A 27,795-nucleotide genomic window follows, 5' to 3' on the forward strand; every position below is an offset into this window, starting at 1 on the left:
TGGTGTCGATACCAGCCACTGGCATTATTCAGTACCTGGTTCGGAGCCCACTATAATCCTAATTTCGGTACTCACGACAAATAAAGAGTTAATATAGGGACAGTTATCTGATTATATGTTGGTTACGACTGTTTTCCTGCCACACACGGAACTGTTACAAACTATGATTTACAATGTATAAAGAAAGGAAGAAATTCGCGGTTTTCATTTCGCGATAGGCTATAATTCAAATACTTATATTGTTGTGCTGCTTCTGCCATTCGCTCACAGTGCACCTAGATGACACTGGGCCAATTAGAAACACTGAACCAAAGAAGAAACGATTCACAAGCAACGCAGTTGAGACGTCTCACAAGTCAACATCCAATGAGAAGGTGGCCCTAGAGGTCACTGAAATCGCGAATTTTTCCGGTCCCTAACAATTCAACGTAAGCAGGTGTTTCTTCTGGTGCAGGCAACAAGTTTGGTCGCGCCTACCATGAAAGCATATCACCAGAGATCGGAAATAGCGATAGGGTCTAAAGTCGCTCACTTTACTGCTGCTTCAGTGACTAGACCACAATTTACGCGGGTAACCCTGAGCCAATGGAAAACCCCTCAAGGTTCCCGCCTGGCCACCTAGCGGCTGCAGATCTCCGGGTGTTAACGCGCCTTTCACAAACCGTTCCAGATTTTTTCTTCATAGTGTGTGATTACGAATAGCTAGGGGCATGCAGATTTCGCGAAAAGATTTCGAGACTATATGAAAGTAAAAACACTATAGCGTCGTCTGTGTTTCGTGAATGGGCAAGTTTCTCCTCCCAGGTACATATCGATTGTAACAACACCAATCACAGTGATTCAGTGCGGAAGTAAACGCGTCCTGAGTGGTCCGGTCAAATAAGGCAACGACTTCTCTCTCAGACGGCCGCCAATCACAAGGAAGAAACCACAGGTGCGGGTATACCTTGTTGCAGTCTAATGAGTGTTCACATCTTTTCGCGAAAAATACATGTCGCTAGTGATTACGGATAGCATTCAAGAGTCAGTCATTACACTTGCCTATACAACTTTCATTTCATCTTAAAACAGTGGGGGGAAAAGGGCCAAAATGGGTGTGTTCACGCGCGTTCTTAGGCAGTGGTTGCTAGGCCCTGGGCCATTTTCTTTTATAGGATCCTTGTATGCTGGAGAAGGGCCTTAGAGGAGGACCTTGGGGTGTGGGACAGCCCGTAGGGGAAAGGCGCAGTTCGGCGAGACCACACAGAAAATTTAAAAAATAAGTAATTTTAGTAGGTAACTGCTCCCTGATGATGGCAACTGTAATGTCGACCGAAACGTTGGTGAATTATTTGCCAAGTACACGGCTACAAACCAGAAGCCAAGCTACTTCAGACAATGCCCGTGAAAGCCTGCGAACAATGATTTATTTCTTTGAAATAATGTTTTTTTTAAGCCAACCTGGAACTTAAATTTTGACGATGGCTTTAATAATCCACCATAAGCAACATTTAAAATTTCCTGAAAAAAATATATACTCAGGTCAGTTTCATAAATGCTCTAATTCAAATTCCGTCGAAATTGTATCGTATAGAGTAGCAAAATCTTTGAAGGTTTTACGAACACAAAATAAAATTACCAGCACATTAATATACGTCAATAAAAATGAAAATGAAAAGGGCTGGCGCGGGGCCCTGCTAGGCTTGCCCGGCTCTGCTTTTGGGAATGAAAACGTCTAAACCTAGTAACATAAAAGGTATATTCCACCATAATATTACAAGGTCACCGCTTAAAGTCCCACAGAGGCTCGTTACCGACTACAAGACTGCACGCCAGTTCAGTGTCTAGATCGTAGAGGCGAAGAGGCGTGTGATGTGCTAGCCAATGTCGCCCTTATGTGAGTTTAGTGACAGAAAAGTATCGAATCAAAAGCATCCCAGTTAGCAAGTGTCACGAGTTAGGAGCCAATGAGCAGGTTTAATTAGATGAAGGATCGCGGAGAAATATCCTAGAGGTAATTTAAACCCCGAATTTTTCCAGTCCCTACACATTAGAGAATTGTTCTGTTTTAAGTTCAATACTTTTTTTAAGAGTAAAACCTTTTATAATCCATAGATTGATTGAATTGTTTTACCGTTTATTTCGCGCTTATATCCATCTTCAGTTGTGTGTGTTGCGTAACAAGTGAAAACGTCACCGCTATCTTAAAGCCACACGATAGCAAATAACCAATGCTCGTGATAGACATGCATGGCATTGTATTATTTTGCTAACACACGTGACCTCGTGATGATATTCTTAATTTTATCACCGAGGACTTCGACGTCACAAATTATCGGATCGTTTATTCCACTAAGCTTCAAGTAATTAAAGTAGGGTGACCAAACGTCCTGTAAAATCGGGATTGTCCCGTTTTTTAACGATCGTACACGGGGTCCCGAAAAAGTCTCCCGGGACGCCTAAATGTCCCGTATTTACGTTGGGTTGATGATACACTTTTGTCGCGCCTCTCCTCGGACCGTCTTCCCCTCTTCTCGACAGTTGAACTCACCCATTTTAGTTACCTTGTTTAATTATGTTTTTAAGTATGTCAGACATACTTATAATACATAAGTATTCACTGCAAAATTATTGTTTTTATTTATTATACACCCCACAATTTAAATTAAATTACATATTCATAGGTAAATTGAAAAAAGAATTATAGGTCTCAAATTAACAAAAAAAAGAGCATGTTTCAATGATTACGTCTCGATGGAGGCCCTTCGGACCCCCTTTAGCTGGAGGGTATCGCCCCCAAACCTCCTTGGATGTGTCCCGTTTTTTCAAGTTTATGATTTGGTCACCCTAAATTAAAGGCCTGTTTGCAAGGTTGTGACATGAAGCTGAGGAAACTATTACTTCATTTAAGGAGTCAGTAAATCAAAAGACTCCATCTTGGTTCCAACAGTTCTTTTTAGGCTATAACAACTCCCTAACATTTAATTTTTTTAAATAAAGTCAAATGTTTTATGGACCAAGTTTCTGTATATATATATATATATTTTTTTTAAGTTTTCTGCTCATTGCATGCATGTAGGCCAAAGTTTACAACATACAAAAGCACCCTAATGTTCGCAGGCTTTCACGGCCATTGTCTGAAGTATATAGCTTGGCTTCTGGGTTGTAGCCTTGTGTCCTCGGCGAATAAATTCACCGACGTTTTCGGTCGGCATTGCAGTCGCCATCATCAGTGAATTATTCGCCAAGGTCACGGCTACAACCCGGAAGCCAAGCTACTTCATACAAGCACCAGGGGCGCAACAACTAAATTACCAAAGAGGGGAGGGGAGGCAATATACCTTTTTATAAAGAATCGTCGATCCCCCCTATTGAAGTGGGGGGTCCGGGGGCCCTCCCCCGGGAAAATATGTATTTCAAGGTGGAAAATGGTGCTATTTAAGCAGTTTTATTATCTAAAAATTTATTACACAGCACTTTCTTTGCCCCCCGTTTGGCCCCACTTCAATGTTTCAGAGGGGGGGGGGCGGCAAAATACCCTCCCCTCCCGGTTGTTGCACCCCTAACAAGCACCCTATCCAGAGGTGAATTGTGTCGGTTAAAACCCATGGGAATCCTACAGATTTGAGCCCTGACTAGACGGGGCCCCACACCCAGAAGAGCAGATAGTCCGGGCAGATGACCCCAGGAGCCGGCGGAACAGCGCGCGCTCAGCCAGGCGGCGCGGCCTGGCTCGTTGCTGGGGGCCTAGACCCGGGGGTTCAACACCCGCGCAAGGCCGCCTAGCGGCACACCTACCCCTCTCTCCCTCCAAACACCACAAGCACTACACACAAACACACCTGTCGGGGGCATCCATCCCCCCCCCCCCCCCAAACACTCGCCACGAGAAAAACCTTCAGAACGCCTCATCATTACAGCTAATCTCAAAATTTTTGTCTGTTTTTACGCTGTAAACAGTAAACATGACCGTGGAAGGACAACAACTCATTGAAGGTTCTGTTTTATATTCCAACACATTGATTTTGATATAGCAGAATATTATCATCGTCGGAATCATCGCTCGAATGCCACGGCACGCGTCTCTCAGGCATCGCGAACTATAGACTATCCGGCCTGGCCCGCCTGGCGCAGCGAACATATAGGAGTAGCTGTGTCTGTGTGGCCCCAGGCTTCGCCCCTGACGCAGTCCCCAAGACTCACCACGGCGACCAGGGCGGCTGCTGCAGACATGGCGGCCCCGCTGCTACTGGCCCCCGCGGGCCATAAGATAACACCCCGCGATAGCGCGTCTTATCGCCCCTCCTGGTCCGCTGATAACACCGACCAGCGCCGCGATCGATACCTCCGGCGGTCACGTCGCCGGGTCTTCTCCGGGTGCTCCCGCTTCCTCTTTCTCATCGCCCAGACATCCCCACCGCTCGCGCACATACCCCTCACACACAGAAACAACATTTTATCGGGTCGTTACCAGCCACAACGCCGAAATACCATAACGCCGAATGTCGAAAATGACCACAACGCCGACAGGTAGAAAACTGCTGTGTACCACAACGCCGAAATAACAACTGAATGAATTTGTGTGTGTTTCTTAAATGTACCTTAACGCCGAAATACCACAATCAAACCTAACCTAACCTAACTTAACTTAACCTAGTCTATCCTAGCTTAACCTAACCTACCCTAGTCTAACCTACCCTAGTCTAACCTAACCTAGTCTAACCTAACCTTTGTGGCAGTCCTGCAATGACACTTTTCGGCGTTAGTGTATTTCGGCGTTGTGGTGTTTCGGCGTTGTGGTGCGTCCCTATTTTATCAATGTATTTTTTGGCCAATTTTAATAATGTTTGCGGGCTTTCAAGGCCATTGTCTGAAGTAGCTTGGCTTCTGGGTTGTAGCCGTGTCCTTGAGGACCTCTATGGGGAGGAAACTGCCACCTTAGCCAGAAAATTTGATCAGCTGAGACAAAAGAAGTCAAAGCTTCTTAGCTCTCTGGACTTCATGAAAAGATTCAGAGACTACAAGGTAGAGACCGGAAAAATTCGCGGATTCATTTCGCGATACGTTAAAATCCAAATACATATTCCTTTAAACTGCTTTTGTTATTGGTTCACTGTTCATCCGGACGACTCTGGGCCAATGGGAAACACTCAATTAAGGAAGTATCGTATCACAGGCAAAGCCTGTTGAGACGACTCACAAGTCAGCAGCCAATGAAAAGGCGTTATTTCCCCGAGCATTCTGAGGACTGTGTAGTCTATCCTGAAGGCCATCGAAAACGCGAATTTTGCCAGTCCCTACTACAAGGTTCTTCCTAAGTTTACAAGAATCCACCAGAACTTCCAGACTCCAGCAGCCCAATGAATTTGGCCAATTTAGTTTTTTTTAAAAAATGATATTTAAAATGATTTATTATTTTAATTATAATTTTTATTTTTTTTAAATATTCTGCATAATCGTAAATAATTGTTTTCAGACAAGCCTAAATACATTTTATTTTTGCATCTTTAAGTATTAATGGCTATAAAGCTAGCTAAATATTAAACGTATCGGAAATAACACATTTGTTGTGGACGTACAGAAAAAAATATTTGATGGTAACACTGCTACGCTTGATTTTTTTTTTGTGATGCACGTTTATAGTCTACGCACATGTATGCGTTCACGGTTTTCGTTACTAGATAAGTAGCAAATTCTAAATTAATTTGTTTTGAAAAATAAAATCGAAAATGGACCGGAAAAGATGTTGAGAGCTAATTATAAACAAAAACCACCCTGAACCAAGATATTATTGAGCAAATATCTACTAGCTCGTATAAGGAAAAATAAAAATATATACTGCCCTGCATGAATGTAAAAAAAAAAAAAAAATAGTCTGCAGATACAGAATGTATTTTCACAAAAGGAAGACACTACATATTTAACACGGATATATATGAATATATATACATATATATAAGTTATTGGCATTAGTATACATGATGTAGGCACTACTAAATTTTTTTTAAATGCTTCTTTTCTTGCTATTATTTTAATGTTTTGTTTTGGTTTTCTATTACCCACCCACCAACATGGAAGTGACGTCTCTCGTACACGTGCGCCAGCCTGTATAGCAGGTGTGGTGGTGTGGTGGCCAGGTGGCTAGGTGGCCAGGTGGCCGGGTGGCCGGGGCGGAAGGGACCCCCGGCCATCTCACGCACGACTGGCCACCCCAGCCGCCGCAGACAATTCGCTCTTCATTGCCTCCCGCGGCCAAATTAAATTATTCACGACGCGTGTCCGTCACACGCCGCAGTTCAAAAGAAGGGTGGTAGGTGGCGAACTGCTCCCAATAGTGTAAACTTTTAACAGACGTGCGCAGTGCCTTGGGCGTGACATCAGCTCGCGATTAAGGGCGCCATCTGCCCGGGCACGCATATGGTCAGCAAAGCTTCAGGAGAAGAAAAAAAACTATTTCAAAACTACTTACTCAATATATCCCAGTGGGGTCTGCTTACGAAAAGCATTCAAGAATTTGCTGACGGCCGAAAAAAGTACTTTCGATTTCGGATTAAGATTTCTAAACTGTATTTTTATAATAGTTAAAAATAGCTAAAAAAAGGCGTGTTTTTAGAGTAATATTTAGGCGTAAGCAACCGGAACAGTTTCTTGAAAAAAACTTAGGCATTAGCTACACTTTTATCTTCATTTCTCCGCCTGTATAATTTTACCGCAACCGCTCAAATTTCACGATTGTCCAGAGCACGACGAGAAGACTGCGCGCCAGTCCAGAGGAGACACCGCGCTATAAACACCAGCGTGCGTCGCGCTAATCATCCCGCCTCACTAAGAATGAAATTTTACAAGGAAAAAAAAATTAATATTTGTCCTACTATCAGAGTAAACACTATATAACTAAACCGGGCTCCCATTGGAGCTTGAGCCCTGGGGATTTGCCCCGCCCGCTGTCCTCTCCTCTCGAAGACCCCGTTGAGGACTACAGCTGCGGTTACCAAAGACAAAGCTGCACGAGACTACAAGGTACTCACGGAGCCACGCAGGCGGTCGACGAGCCGCTCTATGTGGCACTGCCACTCGATGGCGCGCAGGTAGAGGTGGTGCCAGCGGCGCTCCAGGGAGCGGGCCAGGCGCAGCGCGTGGGCGGCGTCTCTCCTCAGCTGCCCGCCGCGGGCCACCCTCTCGCACAGCTTCACCACCGAGCACACCACCTTGCCGTGCGAGGCGATGTCCACCTGGAGCACCTGCAACAGCCCAGCCACGCCGCTACACTGCCTGGCGACCTGGGAGGGCAGAGGCTTCACTACCTGGCGACCTGGGAGGGCAGAGGCTACACTGCCTGGCGACCTGGGATGGCAGAGGCTACGCTGCCTGGCGACCTGGGATGGCAGAGGCTACACTGCCTCTCGACCTGGGATGGCAGAGGCTACACTGCCTGGCGACCTGGGATGGCAGAGGCTACACTGCCTGGCGACCTGGGATGGCAGAGGCTACACTGCCTGGCGACTTGGGATGGCAGAGGCTACACTGCCTGGCGACTTGGGATGGCAGAGGCTACACTACCTGGCGAACTAGGATGGTAGAGACTACACTAACTGGCGACCTGAGTGGGGCACACTCCCGATTACCTTAGAATGAGAGAGACAATGTTTATTTTATGACATGTTTTTGTACCCAAAAAATCTCTGGTAGAACTAAATTCACTCATTCTAACCAATAAATTAGTGTTACACTCAACACGCGTGTACTGAAACGCTCAGTTTTAAGCCACAGGTGCCTGAGTTCACTCTAGCAACTGTGTCACACAACCAGAAATTGTTACCTAATAATTAACTACATGCTAACAAAAAAGATTCCGTACACTTAATATACAACAAAAAAACAAATGTAGACATGAACTGGGTGTAAATAGTAAACAACATAAAATTTCATAAGTACTTCCGACTTAAGAAGCTGCGAGTGCGATGTATTGTTATTCAGCATATGATACAGCAAAATGGAAATGTCGAAGGTCAAGTTTTTAAATAAAACATAAATACATAAATAAAAGCCAAACCACCACTCCAAGGAATTTTATCATCTAACAGATTAGATAAATATAAAAAGCAGATAAGGCTTTTGGTACTACGTACCGAAGAAAGCACTACGTACGCAATTAATTGCTTTCATGCCTTAGCGACACGTCTTCCAGGCAGTCACTATAAATCGCAATATCTCGCGCATCAAAAGCTTTATCCGCGTGCCTGCGGAAATTTTTAAAATCTTGAATTTACGATTTGGGAATTCGCGAGGACCTTAATTCTTCTTGCCGAGCGACAGAAAAATATATGCTATAAAGAGAGCATATACAAATAAATATCGTGTTGAAATGTACTGTGAGAAATTGGCGTAGAGTGTAATATCGGCGTGTGTAATACGATCATAAAAACATTCCCTCGACCGTTATATGTGCCATGTTTCCAGAGGGAGCGAAGCAAATACGTCGTGACAGCTGGAGGGCATCGTACGTAACGAGGAGGTTAAAACGACCGTGAAATGACCTGCAGTCGTCCACAGCTGCCTTATAAGCCAACAGCAGCCGGCCAGCTCTGATCTCCTTTATCAAACAGCCATCGTCGGATGAGTGAGTCGGCGCGTTTACACAAGAGGAGGTAGGAAGTCATCTGAAATAACAAAGAAGTAAACTGAGATCGTGGAAACGGTTCATGCCTTTTCTTTTTTTAATGTCAAACTTAAAAATGAGATCATTAGGAATCTCGTTTGGATATCCATCCAGCCATCAGAACGGCGAGATGGCCGATACACGCTCCCCCCCCCCCCAACCCACCAAAATTCCCAACTGAATACAATAACTATCTTACAAAAAGAACCGTATACTTAAAAACAAAACTTCTTCAATCAGCAGCTTATCTTTGGAGCCTGTTGACTATTTCATTAAAATATGTTGTTTGTTTTTATTAGTGCTACTGCACTATGTTTTCAAACACACTTAAAAAAAAAAGTGAGCGAGTGTTTCAGTTCTAGCCAGAGATGTGTAATCATGTGTGTTCTGATGTTGCATAAGATAATAAGAAACTAAGGCCACGGGCACCATTTTTACCGTAGAATAGTTTAAAATAATGCCAAGCGTGATAAATATACGCAAGTTGTTTTCTTAACGACATTTCTTGACGCGAGGCACACGTAGTTATCGCACCTGCCGCTAGAATTCGCTGCTGAGTTAGCTGATACTTTTAAAATAACCAGTCGAATATTACGTCTGTGGAGCTTTTGCGTGGATAATTAATTACATCACGGTCACCCTGCGTGTAGCAAACAACTTTAAATCTATTGTCCTATTTTCTAAATATTTCTTCATAAACACCTGGAATCAGCGGGTGGAGCCGGGACTGGAACACTGAAATGCCAGGCGTTGCCCCTTGGGGTCACGTGGACACTCAAAAGACCTCCCAGGTAACACGGTCACGCGACGGAAGCAGCTCGTAGTGGCATCGGTATTGGGGAGAGGAAATTGCCCCCCCCCCCCCCCCCCCCCATCACCAAACCGGCAAGTGGGATTGGGGGGCGTCGCCTGTTCATTGTGCGGGCAGGGGAAACGACCAATGCGTTCAGGGAAAACTCGCTGTGGGCGGGCGGATCTAGTCGCCAGCCTAGTCCACGCGACAACCTTCGATGGCAGTCGGACGGACCTAGTCGTCAGCCTAGTCCGCGCGACAACCTTCGATGGCAGTCGGGCGGGCCTAGTCACCAGCCTAGTCCGCGCGACAACCTTCGTTGGCAGTCGGGCGGACCTAGTCGTCAGCCTAGTCCACGAGACAACATTCGTTGGCAGTCGGGCGCGCGATCTTCAGCGAGCTTGTGGTTCCCACACTCTTACTTCGGCCAATAACCCTGGATTCTACCTGATTTCCCTGTCTCATCGTTCTATCAGACAAGACAACATACGCAGGGACTACAACACAAATATAATCGAAACACATTCCAAAAAACGTACATAACATACAAATTGACTACTAAATGTTTTCCCGCACAACATACAGTTTGCACTCTTATTTCCATCAACACTACGTAAATAAACTGGATAAATTTGTTCCATAAAACATTGAAACGATTAATTATTTATTGTGATCATGCGAAATTTGTTTGAAATAGATTTATTTTGTTTGGTTAATGTTAGGAAGGGAAATCATGTACTGTATAGGTATTAACAGTACACAAATTACGATACTACATACTATGAAAATTACTGATACTCTATTGTACTTAAGATACTGTAATTTTCCTCGCAGGTTTTAAGTGGGATTAGGCCTCCCAACAGGAATTTTTTTCCATATTTTTGCTATAATTCTAGTTTTGAACGGTTCACCCCAATTTCTGGCATGTCAAGGCATAAATAAAATATCCCAAACCTTCTATACCGGGTCGCAACCGCATATTTTACCAACAGGCTCTCTAGTCTGTAAGCGCCGAGAGGAAAGAACTTATTATTTCACGCGGGTAGCTATAACTATCATGATATTCACACCAATTCACACGTTTTGACCTCAACAAATAGCAAAAGGAAGTCCTATGCCATATCAAACCAATATATATATATCACGGAAATTTTATTGCAAGCGGTATCAAAATATTTGGTGAGGCCTGATCCCCATTAAAAGGCCAGAGTTTCCCCTGTTTTTTCACGCGATTTCCCCCGTCTGCGGGAACAATGACACACTTGCGTGCACAGGGGTCGAGGGAAACTCATTTGTTTTCCAAACAAAATTACCTCGCGAGCGAGCGAGCGAGCGAGCGACAGGCAAACACAAGAACCGAACCTGGCATCGGGGCCCCCGCGCGCTCACGACCCGGGCCTCGCCCAACTCTGTCATTACCGCCACTGCCGCCATTACCGCCATTACCGCCATTGCCCGACCCGCGGAGTCACGCGAGCCACGCGGGCTCCGGACCAGCCAGTCAGCGTCCAGCTGCGGGCACGCTTCTGTCGCTGCGCCTGTGTTATTACACCCGGTCATTCATCGCGTCACTGTTACTGCCAGACAGCCACCGGGCCATCTAGAACTCGTCTGTCTAGTTCCCCGTGAAATAATGATACAGATTTACGGGAAAAGGAACAATTAAGTAGTAACTAGCACGTAATTTAAAAAAAAAAGTTGGTATATACCTTTCGATTTCAACTAAGGCTTTTTTCACGATATACTATTAGAAGAAACAAACTTTTAAAGCTTTTATTGCCTCTTGCGATTTCAACAGAGTTTGATTGTTTGATCCCCCCCCCCCCCTTTTTTTTTAAAACTAATCCGAGTATGATTTATCAGGAATGAATAACTATAGTTTTTAACAGAATAGTTCATTAGCAAAAACAATAATCGAAATTTAAGTTACACGTGATTTTAAAATGTTTTTTCAAGGAGTTTAATTTTGGAATTTACTACGGTACAGCTACCGAACGTCCTTTTCTCTGGGAGCAATTCCTCCCTCCCTCCCTCCCCCCTCTCACAGACGGTTAAACACCATTCCACATATTACGGTCCCGCAAAGTTCACGGACGCCACTATCAAGCAGATGCACGACTGCCAATAACAAACTAGAAAAGATAGTAGTGCATATGAAACCACATTGTAATCTCCCGCTGGCATTATTTTCCTGCTGTGTTATGAGTTTAATTAGCACTTCCAAAAATCTTTACTCCTTTTTTTTCCCCCTACACTTTATACGATTCGTAGAGGCACTTCATAACCCATCAATGCTCCAAGCGTAACGTTGCACCTTGCCTATACTCCTCCACTAATTCTACCCACGCGCGGAGTAGTTTGTGTTAATGAACTAAATAATGCAAGAGTGATCTTTACCCCTACAAAGGACTAGATGTCACAACAGAACAAGCATGACGCAAGCTCGCTACAACTGAGGTTGAATCAAGGCTGGCATCGTTAGGAACTGGAAAAATTCGCGTTTTCGATGACCTTCAGGATAGACTACACAGTCATCAGTATACTCGGGAAAATAACGGCTGTTCATTGGCTGCTGACTTGTGAGTCGTCTCAACTGGTTTGCCTGTGATACGATACTTCTTTAATTGAGTGTTTCCCATCGGCCCAGAGTCGTCCGGATGAACAGTGAACCAATAACAAAAGCAGCTTAAAAGTATATGTATTTGAATTTTAGCGTATCGCGAAATGAATCCGCGAATTTTTCCGGTCTCTAGGCATCGCGCTTGAAATGAGATGGCGGCAAGTTAGCAAGCGCTAATGTCGCCGCAGGTGTTGCCACGCGGGCTGCGCCTCGGACTGGTCCGGAATGCGGCGCTGGACGCCAGCCAATCGGGAACGAGTTGGGGCTGCAAGTCACGCGCCGTCCCGTCGCACAGGTAGCCGGCGCCTGGACCACCTTACCGGGGGGGTTCGTCCCAATCCACGTGATCATGTTGTATTTACGTTCCACGCGGTTCAACCTGCTTGCTGACTTTCTGAGTGGCTGGACTTTCACCATATGTGTGTGTGTGTATATATATACACACATATACACCCATATATATCATAATATGTCCTTAATTAGATGGCAAAATTGCATTTTTAAAGTTTTCATGCAGTATGAATAAGGAGAATTAAATGGAATATAAAAACTGGAAATTTTCTTTTTGAAGTCAGTTTTACTGGCTACTATGTGATATTGTTTGTTTATATATATATATATATATATATATACACACACACACACACATTGCTGTACCCCCCGACTGCGCTGCACACTACCCGATCTAGGAAGCGAAGCAAAGTGGAGGGGGTCTGTTCTAAGTCGGCTAGTCGGATGGTGAAGACCGTCCTACCTCCCTAAATAGGCTTCCAACTTTTTTTTTTTTTTTTTTAAGGATCAACGTACACGCACTACCCAATTTGCCATTTTCAACCTGCATTTAGGACTTCGGAACGTACTGGACTAAATATGTGTAAGGAGGGGCCTTTATTTATAGGAACTTCACTTTCTGGCCTCACACACACACATAAACCTAAACTGCCCCGGATGTCATAACGCTGGAACATGGACGCGGCGGCGGACCGAACGCTTGATTTCCTCAGTTCCGCATCATGCGTCCGAGGGGAAATGTTCTGAACGTGGCCGAACAATCAGCGGGTGACGTCACTGGGAGACGCGCGAGGCGACGGTGCGTCACGCCGAAGTACAGGAATAGCAGCCGCGAGGAGTGTGGAGGAGAGAGTGGAGGAGAGTGTGGAGGAGAGAGTGGAGGAGAGTGTGGCGGCGTGGGGCGACAACCTCTCAGCATCCACCAGCCACGGCTGCCAACAGCCTCTCGTGCGCTACGCTGCTGCAGCCGCTGGTTCCGAACCACCAACAATATACTACACAGCCTTCTCATACAACACACTGCAGCCTCTTTAACTACGTGTTACATAATGTTACTTATTAATAGAGACCTGTAAAATTCGCGGATTCATTTCGCGATAGGATAGAGTCCAAATACTTTTGACATTTTGCTTCAGTGATTGGGCCACAGATTATCAGAAGGACTCTGGACCAATGAAAAATCTTTAACAGAAGAATTAGCGAATCACGATCATTCCAAAAAACAGGTGTTACGAGTCGGTGACCAATCATTAATTGAGACCGGAAAAATTCGCGGGTTCAATGACCTCCAGGATAGACTCCTATATCTTCTACACACTCGGGCAAATGCCAACTGTTCATTGGCTGCTGACTTGTGAGTCGTCTCGACTGGGTGGCCTGTGATTCGACACTTCCATGAGTGAGGGAGTCTAATTGGCATTAAGTCCTCCAGATTAACAGTGAACCAATGACAGAAGCAACACTAAGGTATAATTATTTAAATTTTAGCATAACACGAAATGAACCCGCGAATTTTTCAGGTCTCTACTTATAATATAAACATAAAGGATGCTGCGTCAAAACATTCATTTTTTTTTTCCATTCTCATTCTTAGGGGCCCGAATTTTTGGTGAAAAAATATCGTTAATTAGACTGCAATAAGGTATGCCCGCGCTGGCGAGTGTTCCTTTGTAACTGGCGGCCGTCTGCAAGAGAAGACATTACCCTGTTTGGCTGGGCCATTCAGGTGGGCCATTCAGGACGTGCGTATGTCAGCACCGGATGGCTAAGAGTGGTGTGCCGACAGCGGTTTTTGCTCCAAAAACAAGCAATGCTATAGGTAGGGGCAGGAATGTTTCGCAAAAAATATATATATGTACGCCGATTAGGTTGCAAAATATTATACTCACACCAGCGGTTTCTTCCTTGTGATTGGCTGCCGTCTAGCGAGGGAAGTCGTTGCCTTGTTTGACCGAGACACTCGGAACGTGTTTGCTTCTACACTGAATTACTGCGATCGGTGTCGTGACAATCGACACGTACCTGAACGAAACGTCACCCAATCACGGAAACACATACGATGGCCAAAGTGTTTTGACTTTTCAGTTGATTACATGACGAGATGTGTTGTATGTTACACGTATTGAGAAAGGAAAAATTCGCGGAATCATATCACGACATGCTAAAATGCAAATAATTGTATTTTTATGCAGCTTCTGCTATTGGTTCACTGTTAACCTGGAAGACTGTGGGCCAATTACAGACCCTCAGTCAAAGCAGTATCGAATCACGAGTCTCCCAATTGAGAAGCCTCACAAGTCAGTAGCCAATGAACAGGCGACGTTTGCCCGAGTGTGCACAGGATCGTGGGGTCTATCCTGGAGGTCATTGAACACGCGAGGTTTTTCCAGTCCCTATACATGTATGCATTAGCAGAACTACACGAATGACGTCTCAGCTCTGTCGCGAAGAAGCAACGGGAGATCAACGGTATCAGCTGATGACGCGGGCGGGTTAGCGCCGGCCCGCACGCTATCAGCGTGGCCGCCCGCCGACACGAGGCACGAGGCAGGCACCTGATAAAGGGGCCCGCTGTCGCGACTGGCGTGTCAGCGCTGACGGCACACGCGCGGATGTGTTTAGCGTGATCCGCGCCGCCAGCTGCTGACGCAGCAGCCGCGCGGGCCGGAACTGCCAAAGAGACGGAATGCTGTTGACGTGGTTTAACTCACTTTTTTAAACCTCGTCATCGCCATTTTGTTCCGCCCAAAACATTGCGAAAACGGTGCCCGATAACGTCTGATGATTAGAGACCTGAAAAATTCGCGGGTTCATTTCTCGATAGGTTAGAATCCAAATACATCTGCCTTTTTTTTGCTGCTCCAGTGGTTGGGCAACAGTTTATCTGAAGGACTCTGGACCAATGAAAAACGTTCGACAAAAGAAGTATCGAATCACAAGCTTCCCCGTTAACACGCGTCACGAGTCAGTAGCCAATCAGCAGGTGTAATCTGCTCAAGTACATAGAGGATCATGGAGTCTATCCTAGAGGTCATTGAAAAAGCGAATTTTTCCGGTCCCTACTGATGATGGTAGTAAGAATGAAATAAAATCTCCGTCGTGAAACACAGGTCACTTCCATAAAAAATACAGGCATTTGAAACTGTTTACACAATGCAAGCACTACATTTTAGCAGATGTGGGCGTCTAACCAAATATGACGAAGACCATTTCGGAAAGGAGGGGGACATTTAATATTGCAGACGTGGCCACACCCTGAGCGGATCTGTCTGACCAGAGCTGCCGAACTTGAATTTTAGAGGTCGGTCAGGTCAGTAAACAACGTTTATAAACCCGAATTTTTGCTCTTGAAATAAAATAATTAGACAAGATGCCTAAAGGGTAAAATGTGCTGAAATTAAAGAATATATCTACGGACCAAAATAGCGTGATTTTCCTGAACGCCAAGACATGATTTTGAGCACACGAACCGGCGGAAGGTTATGACGTCACAGTAATCGTCACTGGGGTAGCAATGTTTGTTTGACAAGTTGAATGGCTTGAGTTTTGCATATAGATGGGTAGAGACCGGAAAAATTTGCGGATTCATTTCGCGGTAAGCTAGACTCCAAACTCGTACACCTTTATGCTGAGTCAGTGATTGGATCACCGTTTATCTGAAGGACTCTAAGCCAATGAAAAACCTTCAACAAAAGAAGTATCAAATCACAAGCATCCCAAGTAACACGTGTCACGAGTCAGTATCCAATGAGCAGGTGCAATATATCCCAGTACATAGAGGATCGTGGAGTATATCCTAGAGGTCACTGAAACCGCGAATTTTTCCAGCCTCTAGACATGAGGGGCGGCATTTTCCGCATTTCGACCTCTTTCATGGGAGAAAGAGGGTCCATTGAGCCCATATAATAATAAACAATTACAAAAATTTAATCAATAGTTTTTGAGGATTAGTTACAAATTTGTCCAAATACAGGACACAGCTCGTTTTTTTCCCCCCACTTCAGCAAGGAGGGAGGGGGGAGGCAGATACTCCCTTGCCCCCTGAATACGCCCATATGCAATATGTACATAGACTATATAACATGAGCAACACCATAGATAAGATATATTGCAAGGATTACATTGTACCTTCTCGTGTTGTTCCATGTTAGTAACAGGATGAAAAATAACGAGAACACAAGACTTGAGTAAAATTACACTAGGACATAATACGTTAAAAATTCTAAAACACTATAAACACACCCACAAACATTACGCAGCGAATCAGAACCAAGGAGTATTGTGTTGTGAAGTTAGTTACAACATGTGCCCGCCCAGCGCCGTGTGAAGCAGTCACGACATCGCGAGCTGTTTCCTGTTGACTGCCTGTTGCGAGACGGCTGTAGTTTCGTAACCTGTGTTCGTTTCTTCAGGCAGCTGCACGCTAACCCTGCACCCGGCATAACCGCTACCGAAGCTCTCGCTATCACTAGTTCGACTCGAACAAGCCCTCATACTCGCCCACACACAGAAACGAGCATCTGCAAAGACAATCAGGAGCGTTAAAACATAAATACACTGGCAAAATGAATACTAAGAGTGCATGGCGCAAGCATCTATACACGTCAGACACTTTTATTAAAATTTAGAGGCCAATATTAAGAGATTAAAATTCGGCTGTTCGTCATGAAAATTTGCTCGTTTACATATATTATCACTGCGTCAGTCGGTTATAGGTAGAGACCTGAAAATTCGCGGGTTAATTTCGTGTTATGTTAAAATTCAAATAATTATACCTTAGCGCTGCTTCTACCACTGGTTCACTGTTAATCTGGAGTAATGAGGGCCAGTTAGAGACCCTCACTCATAGAAGTGTCGAATCACAGGCCACCCAGTCGAGACGACTCACAAGTCAGCAGCCAATGAACAGGTGGCATTTGCACGAGTGTGTAGAGGATATTGGAGTCTATCCTGGTCCTGGAGGTCATTGAACCCGCGAATTTTTCTGGTCTCTAGTTATAGGTAGACGTATTTTCGCAACAGAACACTTGTAAAATTGCAAGGCAAAGATTTGTAATAATTGCAATTTTTACGAAGTCCTGACTTGTAGTTTTACAATTGATATCGTTTGCAACTGGATTTCCAAGGATTTTCCTTTTAAAAAGTACAATTTTGTTTTTACAGTGAAGCGATAGATGAAGATAAAAATAAAAAAATAGGCGTCGTATGGCTCTTGGTTGTATTTTTAATTGATGTGCCTACCATAGTATATATTTAAAAAAAAACTTTTTGGTAGCGCAGTTAAAACAAGGAACTGAACCCAGACCCAGCACTGATGTGAACGTAACTTCGCCGGTTTCTTCCACATCAACAATAATTTATTTAATCTTCAAAGGACCCGTTACGCCATTTCGCCACTGTGTTCATATTTACTCCGTATAAAAAGGCCTCTGAGTACGGGAAAATAAAAATTACAAATCTTAATAGTAGGCTCAAAACGATAGAGATTTTATAATTACAAAAAAAAAATTACCTCGTATAATTTATTTAATTAAACTCTGCTTTTATTGACCCTACATTCAACACGAAAAAGTAAATAAAATTACATACAACTGTGCGAACGATAAATCACGTATGAAACTTTACGACAGCGAAACTATCCTGGAATACACTTTGTACACCAAATAATCGCAACATTATAAGTACTTAGGCATATTAGAAAGGCGGTTCCATTTTTTTTTTGTGCGATGGTGCTGCTATCTCTAGGAATTTGTTAAGTAACAATTGTATCGATGGATGCGAAACGTCCGCTGGAATGCGTTGTAACCAGTTTCTAGCCTCGCGCAGGGCATCGTTTATTAAAGAAACTGTTGCCGATCTGTTACCTCAATGGGATGCGGTCTGGACACGTCCTGGAATCCGGCCCCGTGAGTTAGGTTACGGTTGAACTCCAACAATGCAGCGCGTACTTATTCGCTACCTTAACCCGAACGTCTTTGAAAATCACGCTTGGTCTCAATAGTAATGTAAAAGTTTTATTGAATACACGTGTTTCAAAATTTTTGAAATTCCTGCATCCGCCGCTGGCAACACACAAAAATTGGTTGTTTGTAAAGTCGGCTTACGGACGATAGTTTAACATGACGTCATAACAAAACATTGATGAAATGATTGCATACTTTTATGAATAAAATTGAATAATTTTATTGAATTATCACTATTTTGTATGGATGCAAAGGAGTGAAATGAAATATACAATTTAATTGATAAATTTAATTTTATTTGCACTCATTAATTCAAGTATGTTTATTACTTTAACGAAGAGATTATTTTAACTATAACTTTTATACATGTTTGCTATTTAACTTCTTCCAATCTGTGTTATTCTGTTAAGGATAGGACGATGATAGGAAAAGTAGGAAACGAATGGGAGTGTTTCAAGTTTAATGTGCCTCGAAAAAGTCAAATCGATGGTTGTTCCAATCGAGTGGAAGAGAGATAGCAAAGAGCAATGAAAATGTTACATTGAAATGCATGAAAACAGAATTACGCCAAGAACTCGGTCGCAATGCTAAAAGAGGTTAAGGTTAGCAAAGAGCAATATAAAATGAGTGTAACGGGACAATGTGCGTAACGGGACACTTTTCGTGCGTGCAGCCGGCGTTCATCGATTTATTAGACGTTGTCACGTCAAAACGAGAAAGTGATCGAATGACGGCGAACCTAAGACCACCAAATGGGTGTGCCGACTGAAGCTGATGGGAGATAAGGGAAAGGGAGCGAGACAGGAGGTCGGTGGAGGCTCGGCCGCCGTGGCGGGGGGGGGGGGGGGGGGGGGGGGGGGGGCGGGGTCACCGGGTCAGGGTCACGCCGGGCGAGACCAAGTGCGCGCGGGACCCGGGTTCGAGTCCCGGGGGCGACGCTCCGCAGTCGCGCGGGTGCACACACGAGAACACCAGCGTCACTCACGTCATAATAATATCGGGAAAAAAAAAGTATCAAATGTATGGGTTTCACATTAGAGCATACACATGCACACACATTAAGGGGGCCTGCCTATTCGGACACACATACGGTGTACAAAGCTTTAAAAAAAAAAAAAAAAAAAAATCAAGATATCACAGCCGTGACTTTTTACTGTGACATATAGTTTTGACTGAAAGGTATTCATCTGCTATAGCATCCCACATAACCTCAATGTGTGGCATTGGAAGTTACCCAAGGACACTATAACACATGAAAGTTTCAGATATGTCGGATCGTTTACATTTGCTGTACTATGCTATTATGTATTAACCAAAGGATTAGTATAAATTACAATAGAGACATGAGAATATATTTTCTTTTAGATTAACTTGGGGGTAATATTTAAAAATAGAAACTAACTCATTTTCAGACCATCAGTTATATTTGATATAAAAAAAACTTTATGAGTATTACAGTATTACTTAGTTATTTATAAATCTTCATAAACAATAAATAGAATATCACTTGTTACATTTGTTACTTGTTACATTTGTTACTTAAATTAAAAAAAGAAAAAATATGGGGCCCCAGAATATTAAATAAATATTAACGTTACTTTAATTCATAAATTTATGTTAGCAAAACAAAATAAAAAATCAAACGATGAAAAATTTATAAAATGAATTTAGGTAGGTTGTCCACATTTATTGCCGAACACATGCTTCATGCGAAGTATGAAAACGAAGAATCACTTTCCTGAATTCATGAGTGAGTGAATCCCGTAGCCGTCAGAAAAGAGAGGAGAACATCCTCTACTCCAAACAAAGGGTTACAAGTAGTTCATAGCATGGCCGGCATAGGGAAGCACTCCAGATCCATGACTCGTGGGCCGCCAATAGGCGGCTACCCAAACTTGAAACTACCGCATGGATGCGGTGGATAAATAAAGAGCAGAAATTAATACAGTTTTTCACATGATGGTCACCAAGAAGAAGGAAGTGACCATAGATGGCATAACACAGTTAGCCAAACATAGTTACAAATGCACAATTTAAAGAATAGTTCCGAAAACTGAATAGCACACTGCCTTGACGAAAATATAATTAATTAAACTTTAAAATAATTAAATTTGTTCAGAGTTCTTTTCTTTGATTCTTGATGCACTTAAATTGGATAATAATTATGTGATAATAAAATACAATACAAATGGTTAGAACAAAACATACCTTCACTTAAAGACAAAATTACAAATAAATTACCCCCATAACAGAAATTCTTAAAAAAAAAAATAAACCAGCGTTCAGTTTGCCAAAACAAAAAAACAACACACAAATAGTTAAGCAAAAACGAGTGTACGCTCAGCTGAATGCTGCAATGGCACATTACTAAAAGCATTAAGAAAACGTAGTTATTTTTCCGCATTTCATTTTTAAACTGTACTTATTTCTAGTGGTCAAGATATCAGAGTGGTGTCTAGTTTACGAAAAGCATTAAAAAAAAAAAAAAAAAAAAATAGTTCTTTTTCCGTCTTTCGCTTTTAAACTGTATTTTTAGAAGACTGAAAATGGCTAAAACGCGAGTTTTAAAGACTTAATTTTTAGGCTTTAAATATCCGTTGTTGGGAGTTTCTTGAAATAACTCAAAGGGAATTGCTTTACACCTATTGTCTTCATTTCTCAGACAGGTCTCACGGTTGCCCTATGCGCACGAGGAGAGGACTAACTCCCGCGCAACCAGACGTTGCAACCAGGTTGTGTTGCGAGCAGCTGACCTCGGGCGATATGCCGGCGGGCCAGCTGTCCACAGAGAGAAGGGGCAAGGAGAGGGAGAGAACATGAGAACATGAGGTCATGACCTCGTGCGACATGCACCCGCCGCACTGACCGGCTGCAAGCAAGCGCGACTCCAGAAGGGGGGCGGTGGGGGCGGTTTTATTGATTAGTATATATTTAGTTTTACTTAAATATTTAATTTCATATGTTAAACTTTTATCCCATCAAAAGTTGCATGGAGCTACTAAGGTTCTGTATTTGAAACCTGTAATTTGTAAATAATATTCCAATATCTGACCACTTTCATTTTTTTTTTGCAACTACGACCTTTCTTTGTGCGATAACCCCTCCAGAAAAGTCATCCTGAAGCCGCCATTGGCTGCAAGTCGACCCTCCGAGGACCCGCCAGTCGCCAGCACACTTCCCCGAGCAGACAGACTATCCCTAGGGACTGGAAAAAATTCGCAGTTTCGATGACCTTCAGGATAGACTACACAGTTCTCAGTATACTCGGGAAAGTATACCCCATTTCGCGGATTCAATTACCTTTAGGATAGCCTCCATTATCCTCTGCATTACTCAAGTAAACACGCGTGTTCATTGCGTACTAAATAATTGTGAGGCGTCTCCACTGGGTAGCTTGTGATTCGACGCTTCTTTCGTCGATAGTCTCTCATTGGCCCAGAGAGCTCCAGTTAAACTGCGAGCCAATAGCAGAACCAGCAGAATTGTACACATTTTTGAATTTCAGCCTATCGCGAAATGAATCCGCGAAATTTCTCCGGTCTCTACTCATATGTTAGCAGACCGTTGTATCTATCCCATTTTCGCCATTTTGTGGTTTTATTTTTTTTTTTTCCCAGCAGCTTATACACGCAATGATGTCGAAACGTGCAACATTTGACGCGGAAATTGCAGCATGTCTGACCGCCGCGGGGCGGGTTTTACTTTCTCGGTGCCAGGTTGGCGGCAGTGCAGAGGCGGGCGGACCCGCAAGGGACACGACGAGGTATTGTAATGGCCGGTGTCAGTCGCGAGGCAGTCTGCCGCAGGACATAAATCTTGCCATCGCAGTGCGTGGGACTAGCTTCCCTCACCCCCCCCCCCCCCCGGTCAAAAGGGACAGGCGGGGACATCGCCGAATGACATTCCCCCACCGAGCCCCACACCCTAAATCAACTGCTCCCCTCCCCTCGTCTTTAGGAGCCGCGGTGCGGTGGGTACAAACAATATCCAGTTCAAAAAATACTTCATTCAAGTCATATACCCGTCAGGATGTTTACATAAGATTATACTTTATACAAAAACCTTTTTCTCGGAAACCAACACTTTTCGTGATTGTCATTTACGTAGTTAGACACTGGACAACTATTATGCCGAAAGCAGACTAATGCTGCTAAAGGTTTTTTTTAACGTTAAAATAATACAGACATTCACAATTTTTTGGACGATTTTTACTCGTCTTAGAAGCTCTCTAGCCAATGGGAATCATGTAGCTTGGTGTGTGAATCACTAGAGACAGGAAAAATTCGCGGATTCATTTCACGATCTGCTAGAATCCAAAAAACTGTACCTTTATATTGCTTCTGTGATTGGCTTACAGTTTATCTGAAGGACTTTGAGCCAATGGAAAACATTCAACCAAAAAAGTATCGAATCGCAAGCGTCCCAGTTGACAGGTGTCACGAGTCAATAGCCAATGAGCAGGTGGCATTTGCCTGAGTGTGTAGGGGGTTGTGGAGTCTATCCTAGAGGTCATCGAAAGCGCGAATTTTTCCAGTATCTATGAATTACTAGGGAACGGAAAAATTCGCGTTTTCAATGACCTCTAGGATAGACTCCATGTTCCTCTATGTACTTGTGCAGATTACACCTGCTGATTGGCTACTGACTCGTGACACGTGTTAACGGGGAAGCTTGTGATTCGATACTTCTTTTGTCGAACGTTTTTCATTGGTCCAGAGTCCTTCAGATAAACTGTTGCCCAATCACTGAAGCAGCAAAAAAAGGCAAATGTATTTGGATTCTAGCCTACCGAGAAATGAACCCGCGAATTTGTCAGGTCTCTATGAATTCCATATGGCTAGATACCGCAAAGATTCGTGAGTTGAATGACCTCTAGGATGGACTCCACAATACTCTGCGAGCTCGGGAAAATGCCGCCTGCTCATTGGCTGCCGACTTGTGATTAGATACTTCATTGGCTAAAGGCTTTGAGCCCTCCAGATTAGCTGTGAGCCGATAGCAGAAGCAGCACAAGGGTATAGTTATTGGATTTTTAGCGAATCTTCGAAATGAATCAGAACAATTTTCCGGACACTCCGTATGGCTAGCGTCAGAGAGGTAGATGAGCCCAACTCCAACGGCAGCTGGTGAACAGTTTACCAAACAGTTTACCATCCATAGAATATGAGTAGAGCCACGTAATTTTCGCGCATTCATTTAGTCGCAAGATAGAATGCAAACCTCCACACTGTCGCACTGTGTTCATGATCGGACCGCAGTTATCTGGACACGCCCCTCTACGACCGTGAGCCAACGATGTCCAGCTAGGAGAGAAGTAAGCGAATCAGGTAGTGCCAAATAACAAGGATAAAAATGTTCTCGCTAAGAAATCAACCAATGGGAAAGATAACGTGGGTCGAGCACACCTATAACTTTGAATTATATTCTGAGGCCAGAGGAATCCGCGAAATTTCCGGGACTCTAAATATGAGTAAGCCTGTAACTTCCAGCCCGGCAGTAAAATACACAGCGAAATGTTACGGTTTGTAGTAGACTAGAGACTATATAATCTGAGGTGTACCCATAGCCCCCACATTCGATTACGGGCCCTGGACCCATAATCGGAGACGTGCTTCCCCCCCCCCCCCACCCCTTAATTTTAGTCACGGGCTACATTATAATTTCATGGTTATTTCTTACCCACACTCTTTTTAGAATGTTATTTAACCTGAAAATACAGGGTATAATTATGGTTACTATTTTATGTCCATACTAAGCTTTATTTATAAAATATTCAATATGTTTTTCTAGTTTGAAAAAAATTATAATAGTTAAACATTTCAAAATAAGCAGGGCTGGGCCCGGGCCCTGGACCCAGGGGTCCACCCGGCCCACCCTTGTGGGGGGGCATGGGTGTACCCGACCAACAGGATAACATTTACTATCGTTCTCCATCATTGGCTGCCGCTGGTGTTGTGGAATCACGTAAAATTTACCAGTGCGAGACCATTATGCTTTTAGTTACGAAAACAAGTATAATTGTGCAAATGTTTACCTTTGGCTAGAGGGCCCCTGGGGTGTGTCAAAGAACGACCGGCCAATCAAACATAAACATAAAACTTACAGATGTTTGAAGAGCAGCCCAGCGTATTACAGGCAGGGATAGGAAAAATTCGCGTTTTCAATTACCTCCAGGAAAATATCACCTGCTTTTGGCCGTTGACTGGTTGAGACGTATCAATTGGATAGCCTGTGATTTGGTGATGCGTTACTTGATGTTTTCTCACTGACCAAGAGTATTCCCAATAAACATGTCGGAAGGCATTTTTCGCGAGAAAAAAAAAATTGAATGCCCATTAGACTGCAACAAGGTATACCCCTCACCAGCGAGTTCTTCCTTATGATTGGCGGCCGTCTGGCGAGAGAGCCGTTGCCTCATTAGACCGGGCCACTCAAGACCGCGTTTGCTTCCGCGCTGGATTACTGTGATTTGTGTAGACACGTAACTGGGGGAGAAACTCGCCCAATCACGAAACACGGACGATGCTACAGTCATTTAACTTTCAGCTATAATCTCCGAATCTTTTCTGCGAAATGTGCGTGGTCCTAACTATATGCCAACATATTATCTTTGAAATATTTGTGCAATGGGAGTGCATGACTTGATGTAAGCTTTTGGATATACGCCATTGCTGTCGCCACGAGTCACACCTGTGTTTTCGTACCATGTGCGTCTCTGCCTGAGGACGGGAGCAGATAGCAGTTTCCGAAACGTCGCTTGTTTCTGTTTTGGAAAACTATTGTGTTTGTTTCGTCTTTTCGTTTTGTTGTGTTTTTGTCTCGTTTCAACTGTTGTGCTGACTTTTTTGGGGTTCAATTAATCATTAGTGGTTTTTTTTGTTGTTCTCTTAGTCAATTTTTCTTTCTTTGTTTTTCTTTGTTTGTTGACCATATTACTATATTATGTGGTGTATATATCATGTTGATAAAAAACAATTTTTTGCTTAGTTTGTGTTTTTTGCCTTTTGGTTTTTTGTAGTTTTCTTCCACAGACATACATGTGCTTAGCAATGGCGTATGTCCAAAAGCTTACATCAAGTATATGCCAAGAGCGGAATTAGCTTGGTGGCACACGCTAACTGCGGGGCATGCACGGTGGAGACGCGGACACGTGGTCCCGTCGCGCGGTAGAAAGTGTTGTCCAGCCGGGCGAGTTGGGGTCGGGACCCGCTGACCTCCGGCACACGCTTTCACACCCGCCCTGCGCCCTGCCCTCTTCCCTCTTCCCCTGAAGCCCCCCGACCACCAGGCGCTGTCGGCGGTGGCGCGCGGCGAGATCACCCCGCGTGGTGGTGATTCATGATAGAGGGACGGGGAAGTAAATTGGCCGATGTATAGAGACCTGAAAAATTCGCGGATTCATTTCGTGATAGTCTAGAATCCAAAAAAAAGTTTGCCTTTTTACTGCATCAGTGATTGGGCCACAGTTTATCTGAATGATACTCGGCCAATGAAAAACCCTTAAACAAAAGAAGTATAGAATCACTAGCGTCCCAGTTAACAGGTGTCACGAGTCAGTAGCCAATGAGCAGATGTAATTTTCCCGAGTGCATAGAGGATCATGGAGTATATCCTACAGGTCATTGAAATCGCGAATTTTTCCGGTCTCTACCAATCACAGTTACCCAGTGCGGGAGCAAGCGCGCCCTGAATGGCCCAGCCAAAAAAAGGCAATGGGCTTCTCTCGAAGACCACCGCCAATTACGACACGCGATAAATCCCTGCCCCTAGATAATACTATCCCCGGGGCGCCGAATCTATTCACAAGTACACCGGGAAAATAAGCAGGTTTAATAAATCAACTTTATCAAATACCACCCGCTCTTCTGCTACTGACTTGCTATATTCGAGATGTATGGGAGGCGCGCTAATTGATACTTCACTCGCTGAGAGTTCGTCGTCGACTAGGAGACCTCCGGGTGAACTGCGTGCCAATTGGCAAAGACAGTCCAGATTCGCGAACATCTGGGATATCTGCCTGTTTGCAGGAGGCCAGAGAGCAGCCGGCAATTGGCGGGAGGGAGTACTCGGCGGCGCCGCTGCGAGGGAGGTTATCGACTTGATATCGACGTGGCGTGACTAAGCCGCGCGCACGTGGCGGTCGCCGGGGCTTAATTCCCCCACAAGAGGGGCTGCTCTCTCTCCCACGGCCCCGGGCCTCGCCCCAAGGGAGATGCGCCCCCGTACACACACCCCACTCGTAGGGACGGCTAGCTATATTCATTACACAGATCAACTTTTCGATATATATATATCATTTGAATGATATCGATTCCAATAAAATCTAGGCTTGATAATATCGATATATCGGATTACAGAAACTTTTACCCTTATGTATTAGGAAGTTATGATTCGCGTTTTATGAAATTAATATTTAAATAAATGTAACATTAAATAATAGATACGTCTAAGCTTTTTCTAATTAAATTACCTAAAACAAGTTTAGGTCTTACTAGCAGAAGTCAAATTAGATTTTACTTGCAAACATTAGTAGTAAAAAGAAAGTTAAAAATATGGACCAGTAATTTCACGAAATAAATGTTTTAATGAAGCTCTATAAGAGTATTTAAATTGTAAGTGGGTAGAATCAACGTGTGATTATATTTTATTTTTCCATATTGTGGGGAAAAGTGGGAAATATTAATGTATTCCAGTTCAATAGTATAGGAATAGAATATCGGCATTAAAATTTTGATACGAAAACATAGAAATTATCCAAAATATCGATAAGTTGCCATCCCTACCCACTTGTGCTTCCAAACTGGACACGTGAAGGTTCGGTCAGTCGATATTCAAGTCGTCTCAGGACCAGTTGCACCATTACAGATCAAGGCGTGGACTCGTTACACGAACTGGTTTCGTCACGGGTCTACCACGTTTTCTGTTTCGCACCAGTCTGGTGTGAACGACAAACTGTAGGCTCGTATCGCGTATCTCAAACCGACATGGCGCGAGCAGGCTTGTCCTCCATCTGAACATATTTACTATTAAGTTTTTTTTTCTGAAATAGATAAACGTGAGTAATTGAAAACACTTCCCACATGACATAGGCCCTACCCAAAAGGGAACCGATTTTCATTATATCTGCATAACAAATGTCATGATATAATAAAAATTATAATGTAAATATTAAATAATTAATAAATTTTAAATAATTAATAAATATATAGTTAATTAATAAATTTTACATAGTTAAAATATAATCCCTTTGGGATGGTATTTATTTTAATTTAATGATTTGCAAATCATTTTACCGTTGTATACATTTGTAACTGTTGAACACGGAAAAAAAAAGTTTAAGACCATTAAGTTTGCACATTTTATTTCTGGTTCAAATAAATGTACAATTACATTTCTCCCGACTTACAGAAGAACCCGGCCATGAGTATCAGTAATCACACTTGTGCATACAATTAAACACGCGTAAAGCGAACACGATAAAGTTTACAAG

At 43.5% G+C, this 27,795-nt stretch overlaps 1 protein-coding gene across 1 annotated transcript in view; it reads right to left on the minus strand.

The window, feature by feature from the left end:
* Positions 1-27,795, minus strand: part of LOC134537245 (klarsicht protein) — a 297,363-nt gene that overhangs the window by 77,707 nt on the left and 191,861 nt on the right. Inside the window, exon 9 of the mRNA XM_063377513.1 lies at positions 7,008-7,220. Coding sequence (XP_063233583.1) covers positions 7,008-7,220 — 213 coding nt within the window. The remainder of the gene's footprint in view (positions 1-7,007; positions 7,221-27,795) is intronic.

Source organism: Bacillus rossius, chromosome 12, assembly GCF_032445375.1.
Source record: "Bacillus rossius redtenbacheri isolate Brsri chromosome 12, Brsri_v3, whole genome shotgun sequence".
NCBI classification, from domain to species: Eukaryota; Metazoa; Arthropoda; class Insecta; order Phasmatodea; family Bacillidae; genus Bacillus; species Bacillus rossius.